This window comes from Somniosus microcephalus, chromosome 6, assembly GCF_052327205.1.
Source record: "Somniosus microcephalus isolate GS21.2 chromosome 6, FLI_Smic_1.0, whole genome shotgun sequence".
NCBI classification, from domain to species: domain Eukaryota; kingdom Metazoa; phylum Chordata; class Chondrichthyes; order Squaliformes; family Somniosidae; genus Somniosus; species Somniosus microcephalus.
The window spans coordinates 85,017,790-85,033,724 of NC_140992.1; the positions used below are offsets into that span (position 1 = coordinate 85,017,790).

The 15,935-nt window shown below is 40.0% G+C and overlaps 1 protein-coding gene across 1 annotated transcript in view; it reads right to left on the reverse strand.

Moving 5' to 3' along the window:
* Window positions 1–841: 841 nt before the first annotated feature.
* The window catches only part of LOC147115856 (2-acylglycerol O-acyltransferase 1-like), a 32,518-nt gene continuing 17,424 nt past the window's right edge, over window positions 842–15,935 (reverse strand). The window contains exons 4-8 of the mRNA XM_085990484.1: window positions 12,477–12,655; window positions 9,100–9,304; window positions 6,853–7,027; window positions 4,552–4,751; window positions 842–2,056 (exon numbers count right to left, since the gene is read on the reverse strand). Coding sequence (XP_085846610.1) covers window positions 1,902–2,056; window positions 4,552–4,751; window positions 6,853–7,027; window positions 9,100–9,304; window positions 12,477–12,655 — 914 coding nt within the window. The 3' untranslated portion in view covers window positions 842–1,901. The remainder of the gene's footprint in view (window positions 2,057–4,551; window positions 4,752–6,852; window positions 7,028–9,099; window positions 9,305–12,476; window positions 12,656–15,935) is intronic.

A 15,935-nucleotide genomic window follows, 5' to 3' on the forward strand; every position in this document is an offset into this window, starting at 1 on the left:
ATTTCAAAGTTCCTGCATCACTCCTGCCGTGTTTGTGGATGTCTTTCAAAAATTAACACTTAATAAGGGGTGATTTAAATGCAATGAAACAGTGCTACAGGGCGAATGAGGGTGGAAGGTAGGTGTCTGAACAGCTGCTTGAACTGTCCGGTATAGCCTGCCTACTTTATACGGTTTAAGCGGTGCCTTTGTAATTGACAGCTATGGTACTGGCAAATAGTTAATGCCATTTGCCTGAGATAGGCGGCTGTCCGGGATCAACGAGGACGGTGTAAGTGGTGGGGACTGTACACAATAATGTAGTACAAGCATACTGTACAATTCTTTGATTTTTAGCAAATCGAGATTTTAGCATGATAGTGCTTTTGGGTCTTTATATCCTTTACGTGGCAGATTTTTGATGTTCTACTTATTTGACAGTTACATAGCCACCCTTAATTTGCTGGCAGTGGCCTTGAAGATGCAGCACATTCTGCCACAATGGTAGCCTCTAATATTTTGTGACGGTGGGAATATCAAAAGGAGTCCAACTAAACACTTGCTTTAAACTGGTTTAGTGAATAGTTTATTTTTAAATAGTGTGCCTTTGGCAGAGTATGCATTTTGCAATTTAGTTAAACAAATGAAAAAAATCAACTTCCTCTCACAGTAACGAGACTATTAGTCACCACATGGAAGAGCTGACTAAGATATGAACAAGTAACCTAGAGGGTATACCTAAATTCCAATGACCTTTGAATTCATAATTATTAGCTAGATAAAGTACTTGAACTTGTCAAGCTTTTTTGATAGCAGAATAGAGGAAAATGCTGTAGAACAAAGAAATAAATCTGAGTAGGAATAATTTAAACTTTTTTTGGTTTATTTAAAAAGAAAACACACTGTAGAGCTATTAAATTAGATGGATTCAGATTTACTTTGATTACAGGACTGAACCGCATTGGGCATTTTACAGAAATAGTTAATGCCCTTAGAAGAAAAATCAAAATTAGCAATATAAACGTAATAGCAGCATTAAAGATGTATTGCTTTCCTTACATAGTTATTTTAAACTTATAATTCTTCAGATGTCAATGATACTTTTCTATGTTCTCATTCCCTCTCCCCCACCAATTTTTTGGAACTAGCTAATTTTACTTAAAAAACACAAACAAATAAACATGAGTCATTAATACTAATATGACTCTTTTAAAAAAACATAAGCCAGATCTTTGGATTGTAATTTCCAGAGGTAAAAAGGTTGCAGTCAGAGACTACAATATACGCATATATATTATTTTATTGAGGCATTTTAATGGTTGTATTATAAGTAAGGGTTGCTTGGTAAAAATGTGGACTTTTTTGCAATTGTTAAACCATTTGTGGTATTTACAGTCATGTGGTAAATGTTTTGATCTATTTTCCTGTTTGTACCTCGGGGGATTTTGAAGAGGCACTTTGATAACAATAAGTACTTCTCTATGAATTACAGGTAACATTTTTGGGAAATCTGATTTTAAAATAATTCCATTATACAAGGCTCTCTGGAAAAGCTTTTTTAATCTCCATTTCAGCTGATGGAGTGGTGCAAGTAGTAGGCTCACTTAGCACATGCCCAATTTGATAGGGTTGATCTTATCAAAGGATATCTCTTTTACTACTATTTGTGAAGTGCAGTTCATCAAATGCTCTGCATACACAGACATTACACCAATGCTTCCACATCAATGTTTATCAGCTGAAGTAGAACTGTTTAAATGCCATAGACCAACTCTGCAAATGGGATAATAAAAAAGGGTCGTAAAAATTAAACAATTATCTAGGATTCATCTACAGCTAAGTACTTATCACCCCAAAGTCAAAATTACCCCCTACAGTGCGATTATATTTTGTGTATGAATTCAGGTGCTCAAAGGTAAAAATCAACTGAAAAGGAGATGGCCTCTTTCTGGAATTCCATACTGAGCTTTGTGTTCTTCAAATAATTTATTTAATGCCTCAATATACTTTCTGTGTAATGCTTCAATCTCTTGGTTTGAAGGGGTGTGGTTTTGCTGCACAATGATTGGTTTTCCCACTGTAAAACAAAAGCAACAGAGCATTACTCATGAGCAGTAATTCACGTACTGTCATTTGCCTCATTCTTCCATTAGTCAGCAATTTTCAGAAGAATGCCATCTTCTCTAGGAGTATGAGAATTATTGTAACATTAAGGAAGTTTTGCTTATTATTCTGAAACCTCTTGAATCTAATGTTAAAATAATGATAGAAGCTTTGATATTCTGCAATTGAGAGATTATTTATGGTTCTGAATTCAAACAAAGGCATAGTACTGAAAAATTGAAAAATACTGATTTTTGTTCTGAAAGTGATTAATCTAGAAGCCGACTGCAATTTTCTGCTGCTGTTAAGCATTACTTTAGGCAGTTACAGCAGCATAAATAAAGTTCCAGATGCTATTGAAGGGGCTAGTCGATGGATCAATGGATAAAGCAAGTATGCCATTTTGAGGCTTGAGCCTCATTTACATGTGGCTGGTTAGCTGCGAGTGCTAAACTGGTGCCCAGTGGTAGCTCGCCAGTTGGGAAGGACGGGAAATTGGCTGGCTTGTAGATGGAGCAGACCAACGGTCAGAGCCAGGGGTGGGGGGAGGCGATGTCGAGGGGGTCCTTGCACGGGCCAGGGTCTTTTTGTGGGTTCAGGAAGAGCACTTCTGCTCCTCCTAGCCCTACAAAAGTGGAAGTTTAAAAAAAAGCTTTGTTTTCTACATGTCCTCCAGTGGTACCTTTAATGACTGCTGGCTAGGCTGCTCAACAGCAGTGCAAATGTATGTCATAGGATTCCGATTTCCATATTACAAGTACCATCCTGCCTGAAAAAGGCGGGTGCTCACCTCAGGTCCCTACCCAAGATGGCAGCAGTTGGAGCACCATCATAAATGGGGTGTTAAGTGACCTGACGCTGCTTACAGGCCACTTTCCCTCCCACCTCCACCCCCGGTTTATGCCAGGCAGGGGTACTTAAATTCAGTCCCGAATAGTGCAGGACTGTGAAGAACTTATCCTCTTGGCTTCAACACCATCCAGGACAAAGCAGCCCGCTTGATTGGCACCCCATCCACCACCTTAAGCATTCACTCCCTCCACCACCGGCGTACCGTGGCTGCAGTGTGTACCATCTATGAGATGCACTGCAGCAACTCGCCAAGGCATCTTCGTTAGCACCTCCCAAACCCACAACCTCTTCCACCTAGAAGGACAAGGGCAGCAGGCGCATGGGAACATCACCACCTCCAAGTTCCCCTCCAGTTCACATACCATCCTGACTTAGAAGTATATCGCCGATCCTTTATCGTCACTGGGTCAAAATTCTGGAAATCCCTACCTAACAGCACTGTGTGAGTACCTTCACCATGCAGACTGCAGCAGTTCAAGAAGGTGGCTCACCACCACCATCTCAACTGCAATTAGGGATGGGCAATAAATGCTGGCCTTGCCAGCGATGCCCACATCCCAAAAATGAATAAAAAAAAAGTTGATACATGTGTGTATCAAGGAGACCAGTGACAAAAGGGGCAAGAAAAAGAGTTAAAAAAAATCAAGTCCTTTGTAGATTTTACAGAGTAGCAATGGAAGGCCTGGATACAGTTATTCTCTAGGATGGAGATGATGGCCCAGGTTTTGCTGGAGCAGTTCATTTGATTTTTTCCCCTCACCCTTCAGCTCAAAAAAATTTTGCCCTACAAGTTGCTGGAAGTGCGTGCTGCTAATGGCATGTTGAGGGCATCAGGGCATCTGGGACCTTGGTGAACGAGGAGACCAACAGACTATCTCCTTAAGCAATGAGATTTAAGGATTGAGAAAGAAACAGGAATGACAGAGAAGGAAATAGAGTGAATTTGAGTCAAATCAGGTGCAGAAAGAAAAATAAAGAGTAGGAAAGAATGATTGGATTGTGAGAGAGCGAAAAAAGGGACAGAAAGGAAAAGTAAGGAAAACATTTAAAAAAAAGTAAATATCTGACAACAATTTACTACTGTAGGAATGAGTCTCTGCAGTTTCAATTATTATCTTTCTGGGCTGGAGATATTGAAAAACATTTCATGAAGCTCATGGAGAGGTTGAGGGCAAGCTGAAGTTTTCGCAAGGCTAACTGGAGTGAATCATCCAGCAACTTGTGGCAATTCGCAAAACTTCTATTGGGTAATGTTTTTGTGGTGAAGTAAACCAGCGAAGTCTAGAAGTGAATCCCAGCCTTCACTGACATTCAAACACACTTAGCCACATTAGGCCAATGAAAAGCATTTCATTGAAAATTGCACAATAATCCCTCGTATTGGCAGCAGTGATATAACCACTCCCACTCCACAGAGCACATCTGGTTAGGCATTTCCTAAGTAGCACAGATCATGACCATCAAAGGCTGTGTCCAAGGCCATCCCACTCCCAGTGAAGAAGGTAATGTGTACTGAGGCAACTTGATTAACTGGCAACATTAGTGTGTAATGTATGCAGATAAAACTGTTTTATCACCGTTTTTCAGGTTGTGACAATATTTTCTGATTTTTCCTACCTATAGTATAAATAGGTTTCCTGTATGGTAGCAGCCCAAAACTGTACTGGAAGACACCCCTGGCATGAAACAGTGGCAGTGCAAGCCCCACGATCTTCTGTAATCGCTCCTGCATTGCCCGAAGAATTGACCCTTTGGGATTGTTTAGCTGATTAAAGAGTTCATTTTCCCCAAAAGAAAAGACTGGGACCAGGTGTGCCCTAAAGAGAGATGAGAATTAATGTACATGCATAAATTCAGGTTTCATTATTTGAAGTTTTACCTAATACAGCAGAATGAACAACATAAGGTTGAGCGGTTAAATCTGGCTCTCTTGATTGTTTTATCCAATGACAGTGTTACAAATTTGGGTCTTGCCTTAGATTATCTCTTGGGTTCAGTCACATAATTAGTCCCTGCACCTTACATTCACAAGTGTGCCTGAACTGCCAAATATCTAACTATACAATAGTACAACTCAGGGACATAATGATAGGATGGACCCCTTATGGTCTGAACTGGATATTTGTTTCCTTTACACAATTCCATGTGTGCATCTCCAATCTTTTAAATGGTAGACCGAGAAAACATTGGATAAGATAAGGCCAGAAGAAAATCTTAATCTGTTTATTTCTCAGGCAGCAAGTATACATACAAAGCAAGAGTTATAGACACACTCACTTATTTCAATCAGCACAACTTACCTTCATGTAACAATATAAAATAAAACAATGAAAATGCTATACTTCCCCACATTAGTGAGGCATCTTGCTTAACAAGCAAAATAACTTTGAATTAATTTTTTTGCATTCTACCATTAGCAAAATATCCACCTAGCATCTTACTGATTAAAAACGAGACTGTGAGTGTATGTTTTTGTCCCTATTTTTATCTCCCTGTTTTGGCAACCAGAGGGGAGACTATATTAAAAAAAATACAATGTAGCTCTTTTTAAAACCATCTTTCTGTGGAAAAAGGGTTAAAAAAAAATCCCGAAATGTGACAAGGAGGTATAAATTTGTTTTTATTTGGAAGATTACTTTTCTGGTCCCTTCTAAAAATGATTAGATACTCATGATCTCATTTTTTAAATTTTTAACATTTTGGCATTGACATTAAAAGTACAACTTGCTAAAAGGAATAAAATTAATCGTGTTAATTTAACACATAATTGGTATACAACCTGGATTGTGGCATCAAGTGAAGCAGCGTGGAGGGGGTGGTTAGAGGAAGCATTGCCCAGAGTTGCTCTCATGTGATTCCCAAGTGCTGGGGCAAGAACAGCATTGATTGAGGCTTGGAAGCAGCTCACCTGCTTGTCCTTTTACTGGGGAATGCTGCTTTAAAATAAAAGAATCTACAGTTTTCTAAGTCATTTATGCCACTTCAATCCATAATAATGTTTATAGATACACTCATGCTGTCACTTGTACAACTTAAGTAAGCTTCTGAATGTTATTTAAGGTTAATTATAATTGAAATAATAAAAAAGAGCATCAACCTACCCCCATTTACTTCTACTATTTAAATTTCTTATGTGTGAAGTTTTCCCAGTACTCTGCCTCCCGCTCTACCCCACTCTTCCATTATGGGCTTATTTAGCTACATTACCATTTCCCCCCTATAGCTGTTGATGGAAAGTGTGAAGTATCAATCTGGCTGCCAAATTATGCAGTGCAGCTTTACATTCTGAAACAGGAATTTTTCTGAGTATATTTTAGTAATAATTGAGAAGTGTTAACAGTAGATACAGGTTGTAATAGCATTAGCCAAGTGACATAGTACTTTACTGAAAAACAGTTCACTATATGAGGAAGAACCCAATCTGAAGTAAAAGTAAGCCATAGATGTCAGAGGATTCCTGGTTTGATTTCTCAGTCGAGATAGCTGATCTCAGCTGGGGCAACAGTTAAGATGCTATAATTAGTTTCAGTGTCCTTAGATTAGGAAAGAGCGGCGGAAGAACGTCAGCACCTGTTCCCGCTCCTGATTTCTAATCAGTGACACCTGCTGGAAATTATATGTGTATTAACGTTGGATGCAAGCAGGATTCCACTTGGCTGTGATCCCCCACACATCCCTACCATCATAATTTACTGTCTAGGCACACAAGTGAAGAATTATCACTCGGTCAAGGTACTGGAGGGCTACCTTTGGAATCATATTTTAGCAAGAGACAACACCTTAAGAACAGGAGGGAAGGAAATTGGTGTCACAAACAGTTAACTATCCACTTACTGAGTTATAAAAGTCCTGTACATGCATCAACAGGGATAATATTTTTAAAAGGACAATATTTTTCCATACAGAATGTCTACATACCCACATTTTATAGCCAATTTAATAAATCCTTTCCTGTTAAGGGTTCTCAAAGTTAGTGCTCCAGGTCTTGCATCTAAAGATTCCTCAGCACCACCTATCACAATGACAGCCACATTACCACCTCCCTTCCTGCTTAGAATGTGAGAAGCACTGCTCTTCACAGATGAGACTAGACCTATAACAAAATAGAAATACATGCTTGCTGTTTATTGAGGGTGAATAAAAGAAACAGTCTCCATTATAAGTATGGAGAGTTCCTAAAGAGCAGATCTATAATAAAAGCAATCTACAAATGATACAATGATACAAAATGCATTCATTTAAGTGTTTGTGGGGTAGAGTTTCTGCTTGTTTCCATTATTTTTGCACCCAGACTCCAGCACAATCTGGGAGGAATCGACTGAACCAGTGCGAAAGGTGGAGGAATTTAAAACGCAGGTGAATTATACCCAAAACCACTTACATTCACATTCATACGCTCCTGTTTTCTGCAATCTTTTACACTGGTTCAAGATTCAATTCATCCGAATCAAGCCCCACCCACAAAACTGGCCATACCCCAGGTCAAAATTGAACGGTTCCGCTCGTTCGAGGAGGCTCTTCAAATTGCGCTCATTTTCTTAGGTGCACAGGCACTAGTAGGCGCGTTTTAAAAGTTTTTTCATAACAAAAAGTGTTTAATTTACTATGAAACTGACTAATCTATACCAATGAAACTATTAAATGCTTCAGTTTAGTTTTTTAAAGTTATTTTCAGTGATTTTTAAATCAATTTACTCACTGGTGGAGGACCCTTATTGAAAATGCTTATTTTTGGTGATAAAGCCATTTTCAGCCGTATTAATAAAACTGCACCAGGTTACCACTCTTAAATACATCAAGGAATACTTTTTAAATGGAAAGAAAAAAAATAAACAATTACATTCTATTACACTGCCCGATTGCGCTGGTTTATGGAAGATTTCACATTTGTGATTATGCAAATTAATTTTAGCAGAAACTTGAATCATAACTTAACCAGAGCAATTTCAAGCGCATTTTGGGTGCAATTTCCCAGACTTTCTGCAATGGCAAGATTGTCGACGTACACTGTGGCCCCAATATTGGCGGGGAGGCGATGTAACGACCGGCTAACCCAGAAGTACAGGTTTCCCAGAGCTCCTGCCGAATTTAACGGCAGGGCCTGATTTAAATTTTTGGACTGCGTTTCCCAGCTGGCAGCCAGCCAGATTGAGAGGTAGGCTGGCTGGACGTTAGGTGGGACAGTTGCGGCACCAGGCCACAGCCGGGGAGCAGAGAGGAGGAAGAGAGGGAGAAATTGTGAGTTGAGGGGGCCGTGGATAGATTGCGGGCTGGATAGATCGGGGGAGGGGGCCATGGAGAGATTGGTTGGGGGGGGAGCATGGATTGATCGCTGGGAGAGGGGGTTCCGATCACGTGGAGTGGGAAACAGGTTTATTTGGAGGGCCGGGGGAGCACTCCTACTACTCCTGGCCCACAAGCAGTGCTGTAAAGGCACTTACCTGTTGGATCCAGCCTTTCTCACCTCCTTTCAGCTGCCAGATTTCCCGACCCTTGGGAAACCCGGCCTGCAGGCGTTAAATGTAAAACACAGCTAATTTTTGAACCTCATTGAAATATTTAAATTAGGGACCCACCTCTGGAGAGCTGGTTAGTTGCCCACCCCGCAACCTGCCTCCATTAAAACCGGAAGTGGGTTGGAAGTTGGAAGCTGGTTGGGGTTGGGTTTCCCATTTTTGAATTTTTAACCCCCCGCCCGTCCTGTGGGGTTAAAATTACCCCCTGTAGTTCTCACCATGTAGCGTGCCATTGTTAACTTGCTCCAAACTTTGCTGGTTTTCTAATTCAAATATGCCATAGCGAGCACAGCGGCAAATCAGGCCTTCAGTGCCAATCTAAGGGCTGATGACACATTCACCATATGGAGCCCCAGGAAAGTTAAAGGGAATGGAAGTGAACTTCTTAAATAAACTTTAATCTACAATTATTTTAAGCTGTAGTGTCCCTTTTCAAGTTTCAATTGTCAGTTTGCTCTATCTGATTTATGAATTCAGGCCACTTCAAGTTGCTACATTATTAATTTAGGAATAAAATATCCACTCACTTTTATTTTTGCGGATTACAAGGGCATAAAATGAGATAAGCAAGCTAACTGAAAATGTTTAACTTATTGAAAAGTCCTGGGTTTGAATGAGACTGGAGATAACAAATCATATAAACCATTACCTGCACACATGATGTAATCCCTGTAAAAAGGAATCTTGAACCAGAATGGCAGTATGCACAGATATGACGTCAAACCGGGAAACAATTTCCGAAAGCCTGTAGCCTCACTGCCAAAGTTTCCAAAAGCTCCAGCCACAAGCACCCCATGCGGATGAAATCCAAACAGATAATTGTACTGTGGATCCAAATCAGTTGTTTTCTTCAGCTTGTAATGGAGAGAAATCAGAATCAATTCAATATCTGAGTTATGTCCCAAATTCCAACCTCTTATGCCAGAAATACCACACTTTTACCCCAGAAAGATTACGGAATTTCTAGTCATGAGTACCCAAAGTAGAAACGTATGCCATTACTCTACACTGATAGCCCTCATGTTGAAAAATAAATCACAAAAAAATACCTGTTACAGTGTTACCCCTAGATCACCACAGGAGAGGTGAATGGAAATGACAATAAATTAGGGCCACACATTAAAGGGAGTCCCATGATCAGCAATCTTTTTTTTTAAGTTACAAAAAATCCTTAACCATTAGTATAGCAAGTTGTTGATGAGACAAGCAAATTGATGGGGACCATAATCTAAATCACAAGACCCTTTTTTCCAGTCCCTATTCGTTGATTGTTAATTTTTTTAATTGGGACTATTAATGACATCTGGGATAGGTGAGGATATTTTTTAGATGCTAGAACAGATTACTTTTTAAAAAAATCAAAATTAATAATTGCTAGTGCCAATAAGCAAGGCCACTGATTTGTGGTTTTATGTAAAACTGGATGGAATTGTGAAACACAATCCCTAAAGCACCAGTGAAAATTCAGAATATCCTGTAATCGTATGTAAAATAAATGAAATTCAATTTACTCAAGTCATCATAAACCAGTAGGCCTAAAAGCACTGGTAAAAATCACAGGATCGCACACAATGAACAGAATTTGCCTAGTGGACATGTCAGTGAGTAACAATTAACAGATCTGAACATTAAATCCCACAGGTCTGAGCTCTCTGCCACAAGCAAAGAAGAAAAGCTTGTTTTTTTTTCAATCACGTAAGATTTGTTAAAATTTGAATAATTCAAGCATTACCCAGGAAGCTGAAGGTTCTTTCATCACCCCAGTAAATGGTCCCATATGCCAGTTCCTTGCATAGTGTGATTAAAAACCAAGATTTAAATGCACCATTTTCCAGAGGCGAATTTGACTAAAACGGATTTCAAAATTACCTTAAAATAAAACTGATCCAATCGTCCACCAGGGTTTCTTGTTTTGAGTTTGAAATACCCCCTCTCCATTGCATTTAAAATTCCAGTGCCAAAGAAAATACCTTTCAAATAACTACTTGGTTGTTTCCACAACTCAAACATTTTGCAAAGTCCAGATATGCTGTAAATGTAAATAGGATTTTTGTCTAGTTCCAGATTACAGTGTCAAGGAGTGGGTGGATGTAAGAATGAAAGAATTGGCATGACACCAACATTGAACCAGGCCTTCCATTTCCTGGAATAGAATTTAAAGGAATACCCCAGAAAGTGATTTTATCTTCCAATAACAAACTTGTATTTGAAAAAAATTCTAAATTGCTTTTAAAAGCTGTTATCAGGCACTAATGGGCCTCCTGATAAGCATAGTCATTGTGATCCTGTCCAAGGTGCAATGCTGAAAACTGAAGACTTCCTTCTTAATGGCCCAAAACAGTACAGCAGCAAAGAATATATGGCATCTACTGCCTCACATTATTACAGACCCCCATGCTACCAGCGAAGGGCAACATTTGTAGCCATCACATAGCAACCACAAGCAGAGGGGCATACAAAACCTACTAATCTGGTCACATAAAAGCCTCTGGTATGCATGGTCATATTGCTTCACCTGAAGCTTACTTGGCACTGAACTACTGCCACAGGGCTTCAAGAAAAAGAAAAGAAGAAACACTAGCTTCTGCCCAACCCATAAAACAGAAATTTTCAGTGGAAAGGTTTTACCTGCATTATCCTGAGTTTCATGACCTACATACCAGTCACACCCCAACGGTATGTAAACCACATAAGGTGACCAACCTGTCCTCCTTCCTTGACTACAGAAAGAGAATTATGAAACGACTGTGTTCACGTATTCCTCCTTAAGCATTAATTAAGTATCAAATGTCAGCGATAGTCACTCAAAAACAAAGTTTTCTTTGTTCAGGTCAAGACTGTTTTATTTTAAACAGTGAAGGATGTAGACAAGTTCAATGACCGGAATTAAAAAAAAAAAAAATTTCTTCATAATTTTCTTGCAGCGCATATATCACTAATTTGTTCATGGTATGATTGTTATATGAATTTAAGGAAAGTAAGGGTTAGTCCAGCTCTAATTTTCTAATATATTTCATGATTTTTTTTCTATACGGGTTAACAGTGCGAGGCTGCCTGATAAAGAAGTCTGCTGACAGTTAACATAATTGTAACAAGAAATTGATCTTTTTTTCCCCACAGAGTACAGGAACACTTATTTTACGAAGCACTCTAACCAGAAATCTGGGCAAGTACAGACAAAACTAATTTTGTGGCTCACAATTAAAACAATTTGGTTGTTTCCAAATTAGTCAGTGTGTCATTAGCAAGAGGTTGATACTTCTTTAACATCAAAATGCTTAGTATAAAATTTTGATGACCAAAATGTGAACTTCAAGTCTTTTATACATCTCTAACTTGATGTCACTTTTTATTGAAAATAACTTTTAGGATTAGCCTGTCTCACAAGCACAGCACAAACTAGTGGGTCTATTTGAATCACCATCGGGCTTTGGGCAGGAGGGATAGGACGAGTGCATAACGCACTCGCAGGCCTAAGTTTGAGGCCCAGGGTATTTTAAGTCCCAGGCCTCATCTGCATGCCTCCAGATAGCTGCCCGCCTGAAATGGGGGGAGAGCAGCATCTGGCTGGCAGGTGGAAGTGGAGGTTTGGATGGTCGAACGCCACCGGCAGGTAAGTCAGGAGGAGGGAATTTCAGGACGGCCTCATTGGTTTTCCTTGCAAGGCCCAGAGGAACACTTCTGCTCCTCCTGGCCCCACAATGGAAAGATTTCCACTTACCTTGGAAGGTTATTTTATCCTCCCGATAACTGCCAACCTGGCAGGAAAGCTGCTGTGGCTTCCCCGCTCAAGCCTCAGCTAAAATGCAACTGGGATTTCACTGACGTAATGAGACCCCAATTTGCATAAATTTATGAGGTTCCTGTCTGCTTTGGGCAGGTGCCTCAGTCACCGAGCTGCAGTTAGAATGGCGGCCAATGGGATTCCAGCAGGAATGAGGCAGGTTGTCTGAACACTCTTCATCTTTCAAGTAAAAGTCAGTCCCACAGTCAATGAAAGGTTAATTCCAAAGAACACTGACTCACATGAATAGGAAAGTAGTCCCGGAAGTAACTCCAGATAGTCCAGTTTCTGACCCATTCTGACCTTCTTCCACCCTGATTTGGTGTCTCCCAATCAAGGTACAACCAAACAGTATAAACAGCAGCAATGTACCAGTATCCAGCAAAGATGAGAAACATAAAGATAGCCAGGCAGCATTGAGCTGTAAAGAGAGAAAGTTGTAACCAAACTGTAATTAATTCATGTTTGTCTCAGCCATAATATGAGATACATATGTCATGCTGACCTTCATGCACAATGCCAGTTGGACTTTATTTTTAATGGTTAGGATTCCAAAATACACAACACAGTTGCTCAATATTTCTGTTATAAAGAAAGAACTTGAATTTATATAGCGCCTTTCAGAACCTCAGATTGTCCCAAATCGCTTTGCAGCCAATGAAGTACTTTTGAAGTGTAGTCACTGTTGTTATTTAGGAAACACGGGAGTCAATTTGCGCACAGCAGGGTTCCGTGAACATCAATGTGATAATGATCAGATAATCTGTTTTAGCGTTGTTGTTTGCAGGTTAATTATTGGCCAGGACACTGGGGATAACTCCCCTGCTCTTCTTCAAAATAGTGCCAAGGGATCTTTTACATTCACCCAAGAGGGCAGATGAGGCCTCGGTTTAATGTCCCATCTGAAAGACAGCACCTCCGACAGTGCAGCACTCCCTCAGTACTGCACTAGTGTCAGCTTAGATTTTGTAATGATCAATGGCCTTGATTTGAGCTTCTTTAGTTTTACAAACAAAAATATACAAATAAGCTAATAGCTGTTACCAAATATGCATTTTAGGTAAGAAAATGGAGTAAGAAAGTAACACTTAAGCACTTTGCAATAAAAAGTGTCAAGTACAAGTTTGAAACTAATAATGTAGATACGTAGTGTATTATTGATAAATATTCTTCATATGCAACCCACATGTTTGCTTAAAGACTATTGTGTGAATCCCAGTGAGCCTGTCTCTATTTATAATTGCTTTCCAGCTGGATCTAACATTTATCAAATGCCAATGTAGTTAAATTTCAAGTAAAACAAAAGCCCTGAGCTTCCATGGGGTTTCTGCTGGTCTCTTGCTGTGACTCTAGGAGGAGTCTGGCATAGCCCCCTGAAAACTGATGGAGGTGATACACTACATTATGAGGATAGACGTGTAATACCATGTATTGTTAAATATATTTTTATACTGGTAAGGTGGACCAGTGACCCTTTAATACCATAAAGTCTAGTTGTTAAGTAAACAGAACCTCAGATTATTTAGAGTGTAACTGTTGTTTATCCAGGGAACTTTGTAAATTGGAAAGTTCTGATCAGTTTTGGACGGAGAAACATGCAGAATTTTAAGATTGCTTTGCATCTATAACAAACAATATAGTCTATGTTCAATGACATATCTTTTTAATATTACTAGTGGATCGTGCAGGGAAAGTTGAGAATGCATAATTTTAAAAGGACAATAGCATTTTACCATGTGAAGTATTTCACTGTCCAACGTGTAGAATTTTCTTTCGATTTAAATTTACAGGTGTGCTCTTTGATTCATTTAAATTTCTGATATTCGTTCTGCCCAAGCAATCCAGTGTGCCTAGGCATAGACTCAGGAAAATCTCCCCTATTCTGTTTTACCAAAATAATTATTGACATAAAAAACATGATTCAAAAATCATGACATGGGAAATAGGCCTTCTGATATATTACTAGTAAATTATCTGTGGTATTGCAGACTGGGAGTCATGGCCAAGCATATTCTTCAGATAAAGCAGAGTTGGAGGGCAGGGGTAATTGGATCAGGGCACACATATATAGGTCAGTTCCTATTTTAAAGCCATAATTTCTGTAATTGTTTTCATATAATACTTTGAGTTTATAACATAGTTAAGTAGCAAAACAAGGGTCAAAGATGTCACTGAGCAGCTGCAGAACATTCTGAGGGGGGAGGGTGAACAGCCAGAGGTTGAGGTCCATATTGGTACCAATGACACAGGTAGAAAGAGGGATGAGGTCCTGCAGGCAGATTTTAGGGAGCTAGGAATGAGATTAATAAGCAGAACCTCAAAGGTAGTAATCTCCGGATTACTCCCAGTGCCACGCGCTAGTGAGTACAGAAATAGGAGGATAGAGCAGATGAACGTGTGGCTGGAGAGGTGGTGTAGGAGGGAGGGCTTTAGATTTCTGAGGCATTGGGACCAGTTCTGGGGGAGGTGGGACATAAGAACATAAGAAATAGGAGCAGGAGTAGGCCATACGGCCCCTCGGGCCTGCTCCGCCATTCAATAGGATCATGGCTGATCTGAATCTAGACTCACGTCCACTTCCCTGCCCTCTCCCCGTAGCCCCTAATTCCCTTATCTGCTAGGAAAATGTCTATCTCCATTTTAAATTTATTTAATGTTGCAGCTTCCACAGCTCTCTGGGGTAGCAAATTCCATAGATTTACTACCCTCTGAGTGAAGAAGTTTCTCCTCATCTCAGTTTTGAAAGGGCAGCCCCTTATTCTAAGATTATGCCCCCTAGTTCTAGTCTCACCCATCAGTGGAAACATCCTCACCGCATCCACCCGATCAAGCCCCCTCACAATCTTATATGTTTCGATAAGATCGCCACTCATTCTTCTGAACTCCAATGAGTAGAGTCCCAACCTACTCAACCTTTCCTCATACGTCAACCCCCTCATCTCTGGAATCAACCGAGTGAACCTTCTCTGAACCGCCTCGAGAGCAAGTCTATCTTTTCTTAAATATGGAAACCAAAACTGCACGCAGTATTCCAGATGTGGGCTCACCAATACCCTGTATAACTGCAGCAAGACTTCCCTGTTTTTATACTCCATCCCCCTTGCAATAAAAGCCAAGATTCCATTGGCCTTCCTGATCACCTGCTGCACCTGCATACTAACTTTTTGTGTTTCATGCACCAGGACCCCCAGATCCCTTTGTACTGTAGCACTTTGCAGTTTCTCTCCATTTAGATAATAACTTGCTCTTTGATTTTTTCTGCCAAAGTGCATAACCTCACACTTTCCAACATTATATTGCATCTGCCAAATCTCTGCCCACTCACTTAGCCTGTCTATGTCCTTTTGCAGGTTTTTTATGTCCTCCTCACTCACTGCTTTCCCTCCCATCTTTGTATCATCGGCAAACTTGGATATGTTGCACTCGGTCCCTTCCTCCAAATCGTTAATATAGATTGTAAAGAGTTGGGGTCCCAGCACTGACCCCTGCGGAACACCACTAGTTACTGATTGCCAGCCCGAGAATGAACCATTTATCCCAACTCTTTGTTTTCTGTTAGATAGCCAATCTTCCACCCATGCCAGTATATTACCCCAATCCTGTGATTTTTTATCTTGATCAGTAATCTTTTGTGTGGAACCTTGTCAAATGCCTTTTGGAAGTCCAAATACACCACATCCACTGGTTTCACTTTATCCACC